Here is a 12,541-nt window from a genome sequence, read left to right as displayed (position 1 = left end):
CTTCCTTCCTTCCTTCCTTCCTTCCTTCCTTCCTTCCTTCCTTCCTTCCTTCCTTCCCTCCTTCCTTCCCTCCTTCCTTCCTTCCTTCCCTCCCTCCCTTCCTCCCTTCCTTCCTTCTTTCTCTTTCTTCCTTTCTTTTCTTTCTTTTCTTTTTTTCCTTCCTTCCTTCCTTCCTTTCTTTCTTTCATGGTGGAGTAACAACATAATAATGTGAGTGATTAACAAGAAAGAAAACAAATTATACCAGTCATTATTTAGAATGATAGAATAAATTAAACTTAAATAGAAGCCTCCAAGTGCTTTACCATATGAATGTTATTAACCACTGTATGTGGTTATGTACCTCACTAAGTAGGTTTCTATATATGTATATATAATATATATATAAGTATTTAAATATTCTGATATAGAAATGAATCATTGCCTTCAGCCAACCCGTTATAAATGAATTCATATTTCAATTAAACTGAGTTGTAAACCACACAGTTGATTACCCCAAAGAGCTCATTTTAAATGCTTATGACTTAATGGCTCCAATGGGAAGGCAGCCTTCAGTCATGATGAATGTTACAACTTCTAATTGAAACAAGGGTACGTAAGATATTAGGGTTACCTAAGATATTAGTGTTACCTAAGGTGCTGTCAAAGGAGTTATGACTTTATAAATTCCTAATTTGAATGTTCCAGTTAAACAATTTTCTAAAATTAGTTTGGAAGTTTGGGAGAGATGCAGATGAGCTTCTCTACACCAAAAAGTATGATTGTAATAAATTTACTTTTGTTAAAAAATGGTTAAAGAAGACAATTTAGGTGGTACAAACAAGGTTTATTCAGCACTTCATGAAGCAGACAGTCTCTATTTGGAGAACTGTAAAATGGGTGGAAGGCAGAAAGCTTTATAGGGTAAAGAATAAAGAATGAGAGTAAAACAGAAAATATCGAGTTGACTGGGGCCATATAGTCAACCTTGTTTAGGGGAAGAAGGGGCAAGGAAATATAGAGCCCAGAGTTGGCTTGAAGTTGGGGGATTGACTGCTGAATATACTCTGTTTCTGGTCAAGGGGAGCATTAAAGGGGCATGAAAGTTATCTAAGTTTTGGTTTGCTGTCATGGCATCCAGGGCAGGAATGGCTCCATTTTGGGCCTAGAAAGTTATTTCAAGACTTTTATAGTATATTTTTAATAATTTATCTTTCTGTAATTATAGCTAATTTTAGAAGCTACTGTTTTATCATCACATGCTACCGTTGCTCTAGATGATATCAGTGTATCCCAGGAATGTGAAATTTCATATAAGACACTTCCAAGTACTAGCGTTCAAAGCAAAGGTAAGTTTTTTTCTTGTGGTTGCTGCAGTTTTGAACATTAAAAGAATTAGTTTTCCTTGATATCAAAATATAAAATATATTAGAATCCTTCAATAATATAGTTCACTAATGCCTAATACCAAGATGTGGATTACATCACATGCCCCTGAAAACTAAAACATATTGTTTTACCTTTTTAAAATATATTTTTACCTTTTTAAAAAATATGTTATATCACAGTCTAGGCCTTAGGCTCTCTTCTAATAACATTCTACATTTGTGGCTAAAATTGTCACATACAGATTTTTTTTAAATTGTAAAAGTTATGAATTTAAAATATTTTGCATGTTTTAAAACACTGCTATAAAAATTCAATTGTATTTTAATTTTGTTGGACACTTCAAGTGAATATGTAATTAAATTCATGTTTCAGAATCACTCAGGAGTTCAAAAAGATTATCATGATTGAAAAAGTGACTTAAGGCCAATGAAAAATTTCAAACTTGACCCTAAAATTCTGTGTTTAAATTCAAAACATAATATTTTCAAGAAACAGATGGAGTTCGACTAATTCTTTGATTAAATATTTTGTAGAGAATTTCAGTTAAGAGACAGGTATATTGTCATAAAAATGGATCCCAAATAGTAGAATAGGCATTTTTGAAAATCTAACCGTAGTTTAGGTTCTGAGAGTGTGTTGAAATGGTATACATTGTGCCTGCCATTTAACATTTACATTGTGTGTGCCATTTAACACTAACTGATGTTTCTTTCTGACCACCCCTACAGTCAGGTCTCAATTAACAAATAGAAATAAATATTAAAAATGTTGCCTGAAAACTGAAACACTTCATTTTTCTTACTCTCCATACATGAAAAATAACTGCATGTGGACCTCAGGCATGTCATATATTCTGAAGTTATGTTTCCTTAAACAACATATTTAGTGAGAGGAAAAGTGCATTCTTAACAGGAGCTAAATGCACTCACCAATGAAGGATGATATAGGAGAATCAATTCTGGACTGAGATCCGAGTTAAAGAATTTTTAAAAGTCCTTTATTAAAGACACCTTTCATTGGTAAGGCTGTATATTCTATGTCCTAACTCTATATTGTGTTAACATGAATTTACATTACTCAGAATGTGTGTCCTGAATTTATAATAAACCTTTCTAAGCTCTGTGTGTGTGAGTTGTTTTGATAGACATTAAAGAATGCAAACCAGCAGATTTAATGATTAATGAGTTTTGGAGGGTTAACCAGAATTACTTATTTCTGTTAATTAATTAAACATTTTTATTCTTCTAATCATATACTGCATCACCAGAATTGTAATAGTAGGAAGGCATTAGAGTTGACATTGAGGAGAATGTATTTGGAAGCAGAAGTGTGGTTAAATGTTTTAAATTATCACTAAAATTAACCTTAGCAGAAGGCTCTGAGAATACTCGATCTCACATACAGAGAATTCTTTTCATAAATTAACTCAAAACTCATTTATGTGTGCTTCAATCTGAACACCAGCTCAGTTGGTTAGAGCATAATTCTCATTAGGCCAAACTTACATGAATTATTCCTGAAAGACCAATGATTTTACACAAAGGAAAAAAAAAACTTTCTCACCGTTTTTGTAAATTTATCCAATAGGCAATTATAGGGTCTCCTTCATTGAATTTAGTACTATTACCAGCCAGGAGTTTAGGGACGGGAGTGGAAGGGGACTTATCACGTCCCACTGATAGGGACTTACTTTATATTAATGGCCAGAGGTTTATTGAGATCCTCCTGTGCTTGCAATTTTTAGCATATTTAAAAACTAGTGTTATTGAAACAATTATGCATCCCATTTATGTTGGAGAAAAAAAGATGTTTTATTCTCTCGATCTCTTAATTTTAAAGCTGGATTTGGGCCACATGAAGATGCAGACTGTATTTCATCCAGCAAGCTCTCTGATTTTACATCTGACTGCCCAGATGGAGCAGATGAAGCCAGTTGTGGTGAGTGAAAGTCTTGACTGATTTGACTAAGATTTGTGTGTGCATATTTACTCTCTGAATGTAAAGTGCATGCTACTTAAGTGAGTGTTGTTTAATTAAGAATGTTTCTTTTTTTGTTATTAAATTTAAAAAATATTTTTATTGAGGTATAATTGATGTAAAACATTATATTGGTTTCAGACGTACAACATAATGATCTGATATTTGTATATAATGCAAAATAACCATGAAAATAAGTCTAGTTAACACCCATCACCATACATAGTTACAAATTGTTTTCTTGTGTTAAGAACTTTTAAAATTTACTCTCTTAACTTTCAAATATGCAATACAATATTATTAATTATAGTTGCCATGCTATAAATTACATCCTCATGACTTACTTATTTTATAACTAGAATATACCTTTGTACCTTTTGACCCCCTTCACCCATTTTGCCCCCTACCCCGTAATTCCCTGCCTCTGGCAATCACCAATCTGTCCTCTGAACTAGGACCTTGGTTTTTTGTTGTTGTTTTTTGTTAGTTTGTTTGTTTTTTAGATTCCACATGTAAGTGAAATCACATGGTATTTGTCTTTCTCTGTCAGACTTATTTCACTTAGCATAATACCCTCAAGGTCCATCTGTGCTGTCAAAAATTGCAAGATTCTCTTCTGTTTTATGGCTGAATATTATTCCATTGTGTATAGGTACCACTTTTTCTTGGTTATTGTAAATAATGCCGCAGTGAACATGGGGGTGCATATATCCTTTCGAGTTAGTGTTTTTGTTTTCTTCAGATAAATTCCCATCTTTTGTGTTCCAAGGACTCAATTCTGGTGTAGGGAGGGGTGTTCCCCACACCAGATAGTGCTCAGGACATCAGTTGGGTGTCCTACAATTTAACTCAGTTCTGACACTATCTACCCAGAGATGCCATCAAGTTCTACAGGTTAAGTTTCAGTCCTACGAGGCTGCCTCCCCTCTTCTTCCACTTACTTCGGATGATGGTCTCAAGCCCAGGTTGTTACTGTTCTTCTGATTGACTGGCTATAAGTCAGAGGTTCCCAAGACTCCTTCCTTGTGTTTGATTAATTTGCTAGGGCAGCTCACAGAACTCAGAGAAACATTTTACTTACTAGATCACCCATTTATTGTAAAAAGAATATAGCTCAGGAACAGTTAGCTGGAAGAGAAACATAGGGCAAAGTATGGGGAAAGGATGAGGAGCTTCCTAGTCCTTTCCAGGTGCCACTCTCCCAGCACCTCCACATGTTCACCAACCCAGAAACTCTCCAGGCTCTGTCCTTTGGGTTTTCATGGAGGCTTCATTTGACAGGTATGACCGATTAAATCATTGGCCATTGATTCAACCTCCAGCTCATCTCCTCTCCCCAGAAGTCAGGGGTAGGACTGAAAGTTCTAACCCTCTAATCATACAGTTGGCTTCACTGGCAACCAGCCTCCATCTTTAGATACTGTCCAAAGTCACCCCGTTAATATAACAAAAGACAAATTTCAAAGGTTTTAGGAAGTCTGGGCCAGAAACAGGGATGAAACTGTTTGATGTAATCCCACTTATTTTTGCTTTTGTTGACTCAGCTTTTGGTGTCAAATCCAAAAATTATTGCCAAGACTGATGTCAAGGAGATTCTTACCTATGCTTTCTTGTAGAATTTTTATGGTTTCAGGTCTTATGTTCAGGTCGTTAATCCCTTTCGAGTTAATTTTTGTGTATGGTGTAAGATAGTGGTCCACTTTCATTTTATTTGCATGTGGCTGTGCAGTGTTCCCAACACCATTTATTGAAGAGACTATCCTTTGCCCATTGTATATTCTTGCCTCCTTTATTGAAAAGTAATTGATCATATATGGGTGGGTTTACTTCTAGGCACTCCATTCTGTTCCATTGATCTATGTTTGTTTTTATGCCAATAACATACTGTTTTAATTACTATAGCTTTGTAATAGTTTGAAATCAGGGTGCAAGATGCCTCCATGTTTGTTCTTCTTTCTCAAGATTGCTTTGGATATTTGGGGTCTTTTGTGGTTCCATAAAAATTTTAGGATAGTTCTATTTTTCTGAAAAATACCCCTGGAATTTTGACAGGGATTGCATTAAATCTGTAGATTGCCTGGGGTAGTATGGGCATTATAACAATATTAATTCTTATAATCCATGAGCATGGAATATTGTTCCATTTATTTGTGTCTTCTTCCATTTCTTTTATCAATGTCTTATGGTTTTTAGTGCCCAGGTTTTTCACCTCCTTGGTTAAATTGATTTCTAGATGTTTTGTGTTTTTTTGATGCAATTATAAGTGGTATTCATTTCTTAATTTATCTCTCATACTTCATTATTGATGTATAGAAAGGCAATAGATTTTTGTATATTGCTTTGTATCCTGCAACTTTACTAATTCATTGATTGGTTCTAGCAGTTTTATTGGGAATCTTTAGGGTTTTCTATATATAAAATCATGTCATCTGCAAATAGTGATAGTTTTACTTCTTTGTTTCTGATTTTGATGCTCTTTTATTTTATTTTAATTTTATTTTTCTTGCCTAAATGTTGTGGCTAGGACTTCCAATACTGTGTTAAATAAAAATGATGAGAGTGGGCATCCTCGTCCTGTGCTTGATCTTAGAGGAAAACCTTTCAGCTTTTCATCATTGATTGTGATGTTGGTTGTGGGCTTGTTATATATGGCCTTTATTGTGTTGAGATACATTCCCTTAATACCCACTTTGTTGAGAGTTTTTGTCATAAATGGATGTTGAATTTTGTCAAGTGCTTTTTCTGCATCTATTGATATGATGATCATATAATTTTTATCCTTCATTTTGTTAATATGATGTATCACATTCACTGATGTTGAATTATTCTTGCATCCCTGAAATGAACCACTCTTGATGATAGTGTATGATTCTTTTAAAGTGCTCTTGAATTTGGTTTGCTAATATTTTATTGAGGTGTTTGATGAACATCTCTGTTCATCAGGAATATTAGCCTATAACTTTTCATCTTGTGACATCCTCTTCTGGTTTTGATATCAGGGTAATGTTGGCCTTGAAAATGTGTTTGGAAGTGTTCTTCCATTTTTTGAAGAGTTTAAGGATTGGTATTATTTCTTCTTTAAATGTTTGGTAGAAAAAATTTTTTTGGTAGAATTTATCAGTGAGGTCTTCTGGTCCTGGATTTTTTTTGTTGGGAGGTTTTTGATTATTGATTCAGTCTCCTTTCTCATACTTGTCTATTTAGATTTTCTATTTCTTCATAATTCAGTCTTGTCAGGTTGTGTGTTTCTCGGAATTTATCTATTCTAGGTTTTCCAATTTATTGTTGTATAATTGTTCTAGTAGTCTCTTATGAGTCTTTGTATTTCTGTGTTATCAGTTGTAATGTCCCCTCTTTTATTTCTGATTTTATTTATTTGAGTCCTCTCTTTTTCAGTCTAGCTAACAATTTGTCATTTTTGTTTATCTTTTCAAAGAAATAGCTCTTAGTTTCATCGATCTTTTCTATTGCTTTTTAATCTCTATATCATTTATTTCAACTCTGATCTTTGTTATTTCCTTCCTTTCACTAGCTTTGGGCTATGTTCTTTTTCTAGTTCCTTGAGTTGTAAAGTTAGGTCATTTGAGGTTTTTCTTGTTTCTTGAGATAGGCATTTATCCCTATGAATTCCCCTCTTAGAACTTTTGTCTCATCCCAGAAGTTTGGTGTGTTGTAGTTCCATATGTATTTGTCTTAAGGAGTTTTTTTATTTCTCTTTTGATGTATTCTTTGACCATTGGCTGTTTAGTAACATGTTTTTACCTCCACATAGTTGTGGTTTTTTTCCAGTTTTTTCTTGTAATTGATTTCTAGTTTCATACCATTGTGGTTAGAAAAGATGCTTGATATGATTTCACCCTTCTTACATTTATTAAGACTTGTCTTGTGGCCTAACATATAATCTGTCCTGGAGAATGTTCCATGTGCACTTGAGAAGAGTGTGTATTCTGTTGCTTTTGGATAGAATGTTTCATATATATCTATATATCTGTTAAGTCCATCTGGTCCAACATGTCCAAATATTTCCTTTTTGATTTTCTGTCTGCATTATCTATCCATTGATAAAAATGGGGATACTAAAATCCTCTACAATTATTGTATTGCTGTCTATTTCTCCTTTTAGGTCTGTTAATATATTTTTATATATGTAGGAGAAACTATATTGGATGCATAAATATTTACAAACATTATAGCCACTTGTTGGTTTGACCCTTTTATCATTATGTCATGCCCTTCTTTGTCTCTAATTACAGTCTTTGTTTTAAGATCTATTCTGTCTGATATCACTTATCTCCAAAGCTTAATTCTGTCAGTTTGTATATCTGAAGTGAGTCTCTTGTGGGTAGCATTATAGATGGGTCTTCTTTTTTATCCATTCAGCTGCTCTGTGCGTTTTGATTGGAGAATTTAGTCTATTTACCTGTAAAGTAATTATTGATAGGTAGGTACTTGTTGCCATTAAGTTAATCGTTTTCTGGCCGTTTTGTAGCTCCTCCATTCCTTTTATTTTCTCTTGCTCTTTTCCTTTTTGATTTGATGATTTTCTATAGTGGTATGCTTAGTTCCTTTTTCTTTATCTTTTGTGTATCTACTATAGGTTTCTGCTTTGTGGTTGCCATGAGGTTTACATATAACAACTTACATTTATTAAAGTCTATTTTAAGATGATAACAACTTAAATTTGAATGCATTCTAAAGCTCTATATTTTCACTCTTCTCAACCCCCATGTTTCTTGTTTTTGATGTCACATTTTACATCTTTTTATCTTATGTGTCTCTTAACTAATTATTGTTGTTACAGTTTTTTTTACTACGTTTTTCTTGCAACTTTTATACTGTCTTTAATAGTGATTAAACCACCACCTTTACAAGAGTAGACTATACCAATTTTACTGTGTGTTTATCTTTACCAGTGAGATTTATACTTTCAATTGTTTTCCTGTTACTAATTAGCATCCGTTCTTTTCAGCTTAAAGAAGTCCCTTTAACATTTCTTGTAATGACAGTTTAGTGGTGATGAACTTCTTTAGCTCTTGCTAGAAAACTGTTTATCTCTTTTTCAATTCTGAAGGATAACTTTGCCAAGTAGAGTATTAATTGGAAGTTTCTTTCAGCCCTTTGAATATACTGTGTCACTCCCTTCTGGCTTGCAAAATTTCTGCTGAAATATATGCTTATTTCCTTATGGGGGTTCCCTTGTATTTAACAAGTTATTTTTCTCTTGCTGCTTTAAAATTCTCTCCATGTCTTTAACTTTTGACATTTAAATTTATAATAGTCTTGATGTGGGTCTCTTTGGGTTCATCTTCTTTGGAACTCTCTGAGATTCCTGAATCTGGACGTTTCCTTCCCAAAGTAGGGTAGTTTTCAGCTTATTCTTCGGGTGAGTTTTCTGCCCCCTTTTCTCTCTCTTCTCCTTCTGGGACCTCTATAATGCACATGTCGGCCTGCTTGATGTTGTCCCATAAGTCCTTTAAACTAACTTCACTTTTTAAAAATTCTTTTTTCTGCTTTGACTGGGAGAGTTCCACTGCATTGTCTTTGATTTCACTGATCCTTTCTATTGCTCTTGAACCCTGCTTGGGTATTTTCAGTTTAATTATTGCATTCTTCGGCTATATGACTTCTGTTTGGTACTTTCTTATATTTTCTGTCTCTTTGTGGAAGTTCTCACTGTGTTTATCCATTTTCCTCCTGAGTTTGGTGAACATCTTTATGACCATTACATGGAACTCTTTAAGAGATGAGTCGCTTAACTCCATTTCATTAAGGACTTTTTCTGAGGTTTTATCTTGTTCTTTCTCTCGGAACATATTCATCCATTTCTTCACTTTTCTTGTCTCTCTATGTTGGCTTCTATGCATTGGATAAAACAGCTACCTCTCCCAGTCTTGAAGAAGTAGCCTCATGTAGAACTTTATGGTTCAACCCTAACCTAGCTCTTGGGTTATCTCTAAAACATTTGTGATTGTCCAAGTAGCCTATTTTATTTTTAGTGGCTCCCAGTAGTTGAGGGTGTGCTAAGTCCTGTCAATGTCCCAAAGCAGAGGCTCTCAGTCAGCACCTAGATTCAGGCTGATTGGAAGCCAGGATCTCAGGCAGCCAGACCTCCAGGCAGCAACTTGTAAAGTATGCAAATGTATACATTCCTGTGAGATTGCAAGCCTAAGTCCTCCTGGCCCCCATAGCCAGACCATCTAGAGGTGTCCTCTCTGAGGCAGTTGAAAAAATCAGGATGCCAGATGAGTTTCTTGTAGGGAGACACCATGTGACCTGGAGCAAGGCAGGAGATTGCAAAGATGGAGTCCGCTGACCTCCATCCCTGGAATGCACGTTGGTATGCCCCTAGAAGTGTGCCAAACCAGAAACCTGCCCCTCAGACCAAAGGTCTGGGACAAGCAAATAGGCCTCTTTCACAGAAATACTGGGGACGTATTTTGGTTTGCTGTCTGCACAGGGCCCTGGGGGTGGTAGCCTGCCAAGCTCTGTCTCTCCATTGCTTACAGTCTAACAGGACCCGGGAATATAAACCCTACTGGCCACCAGAGCTGGGCAATCAAGGGCTGTCCTCTGGGCGGCAGCCACAAAAACCAGGCAACCAGACGCTGTGCAGTTCCTCTCTGGAAGATACTGGCATTCTGGAATCAGGCAGAGGGAGGACATGAGGATATTGCCCACCCTCTGAGGTCTCTGGAGGGGGTTAGAGTGGACCCTTACATGTTTGTGTGATTAGAAGCCTGCCCTTCAGGCCACAGCTATGAAGATAAGCTAATATGTTTTTTTCATAGAAAGACTGGGGATCTCTGTCTGTTGTCTCCTGGGGGTGGTAGCTAATTAAGAACTTTTTTCTCTGTTGGTTACAGTCTTGTGGATCCCCCTAACATAAGCCCTGCTGGTGACATAAGCCAGTGACAGGTGACTTAGAGCTGTTCCCTGGGCATCAGGCGCAAGAACTGGGGAGGGTGCAAGCCATTTCCAAGAGGTACAGCAAGTTGGGTGGAGACAGAGAGCTGTACAAAGATGGCGTCTGCCAGCCTCCATTCCTGGGGAGTTCCCCAGCAGGCCCTGGATGTGTGTTAAGGTAAACGTCTGCCCTTTAGGCTGACACTTTTTAGATAAGCATATAAGCCTCTTTCACATAAAGGTAGGCACCTCTCGATCAGCTGCTTCTGCACTGGTCCGTGGGGTGAGTCTGAGACTGTGAGCCCTTTAGGAGCCATTTCTCAGTTCACGATAATCTGTGTGTCTCCTGGATGTGAGCCCCACTGGTTTTCAAAGTTGGATGTTTGGGGGGGCTTTTTCTCAGGTGCAGGTCTTAAAAGTTGGGGTACCTGATGTTAGGGTTCCAGTCTTTCACTCCCTGGGGAGAAGCTCTGGGTTTTGAGTTTCCTCCTGATTGTGAATCACTGTGCTTGGTGTCAGGTTTATGGCAAGACTGTGTCTCAGCCTCTCCTACCCGCTTTGTGGTGGATTTTTTCTCATTTGCACAATGTGTAAGAGTCACTCACCTAGGCTTTAGTTTTGTTTTCTTTATTTTTTCAAGAGAAAATTGCTCCATATGTAGCTGTAGATTCATTGTGTCTGTGGAAGGATGTAAGTTCAGGATCTTCCTATGTCACCATCTTGTATTAGAACCCAAGTAGGAATTTCTTAAAATATTTTCTGTTTTTCTTACTATATCAGAAGAGTTATCTGTTGAAATATCTGCCTGGGATTTACAGTCGTAAGCCTGTCCCTGATATACATTAAGACTGTTACCAAATGTACATGGTTTAAGAACTTTATCTATATAAACTCTTTTAATCATCAAAACAAATCTCAGAATTCAACCCTAATATTATCCTCATTTTACAGACTTTCATATCAGTTAGTGTTCATTCAGGAGACAGAAACCACCCTAGTAATTTGAACAGAGAAAATGTAATATGAAGAATTATTACCTTTTGAGTCATGGTTAACTGCAAAAGAACTAAAAGAACAGTAGAGAAGAAAGGAATTAACAAATGTAGGGAGCAGCTACTACCTCTAGGATTGTGACAGAGAATTACAGAAAGGATACATTTGTAGGAGGGGTGGCTTCCACATCCCAACACTGAGAATTAAACTTTACTGGAGAGGGTGTGACTGGAACCCTCTGGAAGGTGGAGAAATTTGCTGGGATGATGTGGGCTAGACTTGGTTAACAATTTAGTGTCCAAGGAAGAAATTATCCACCAGGATACCTGCAAAACTCACTGAAGGGTGACTGTAACTGGGTTGCTTCATATTGCTGGCAGTCATGGTCCAAGAACAACAACAAAACATACACTGGAACCGGAAAGAGAAACTCCTTCCTCTGCTAGGCTTTGTGGCATCCTGTGCTCTTTACTAATGAAGCCAAACACTGTGTGAGCTATTCAAAAGAGAAATGTTTGCACGGTCCAGCTCCAGATCTCAAAGCAGGGCAGAGAGGGTAGATTTGGAGCTGAGACACAGTACATTTAGAGCTGGCACACGTGCCTAATGTTGTGTAGTTCATATTGGTGGAACCCCATCTTACATCTAGTTAATCTGCCCCCAGAACACATTCTTAACCACACATTATGCAACCTTTCTGTCCTTTCAAGGTCATCATCAAATTGAAAATGATACTTGCCTGAAATGAAAAGTTGCTTCCTTGATCAGTTTGAGCAATAGGGAATTTGAAGCCAGTGAAAGATTTCACTTTTGGAGGAGAAATCATGCTCTTAGGCCCCTAGAATGTCAAATGGTAATTTAGTAATTCTGTCTAGAAGTTTGAAAGGATTAATGTCCTTTAAAAAAAAAAAACACCTTAATCTTTTCCCTTTAGTAATTATTTTGTTTATCACATTACATTTCATAAATTTGAAATGTACTAAATTGCCTTCATTTCCTATAATGTGTTTCAGGGACTTAAAATATTGTTTTATAGACACAAAAAGAAGATGGAGATCACTGTTTGGCAATGGACCCATGATCGTGGTGAACTGAGTTCAAAAAAAAAAAGCAAATGAACTCCAGATCTCATGCTGGGAATCTGTTTATTCATAGAAATGCGAATTCTTCATCTATTTTTTTTTTTTTTTTTTTTTTTTTTTTTGTGGTACGCGGGCCTCTCACTGCTGTGGCCTCTCCCACTGCGGAGCCCAGGCTCCGGACGCACAGGCCCAGCGGCCATGGCCCACGGGCCCAGCCG

The 12,541-nt window shown here is 36.6% G+C and overlaps 1 protein-coding gene across 1 annotated transcript in view; it reads left to right on the top strand.

Moving 5' to 3' along the window:
* Positions 1 to 12,541, top strand: part of MALRD1 (MAM and LDL receptor class A domain containing 1) — a 653,641-nt gene that overhangs the window by 116,817 nt on the left and 524,283 nt on the right. The window contains exon 14 of the mRNA XM_024129703.1: positions 1,208 to 1,328. Within this exon, the coding sequence (XP_023985471.1) occupies positions 1,208 to 1,328 (121 nt within the window). The remainder of the gene's footprint in view (positions 1 to 1,207; positions 1,329 to 12,541) is intronic.

The sequence above is a fragment of the Physeter macrocephalus genome, chromosome 11 (assembly GCF_002837175.3).
Source record: "Physeter macrocephalus isolate SW-GA chromosome 11, ASM283717v5, whole genome shotgun sequence".
NCBI lineage: Eukaryota > Metazoa > Chordata > Mammalia > Artiodactyla > Physeteridae > Physeter > Physeter macrocephalus.
Note: the sequence above shows the minus strand (reverse complement) of the source record. Positions and strands in the feature narration are given on the sequence as shown.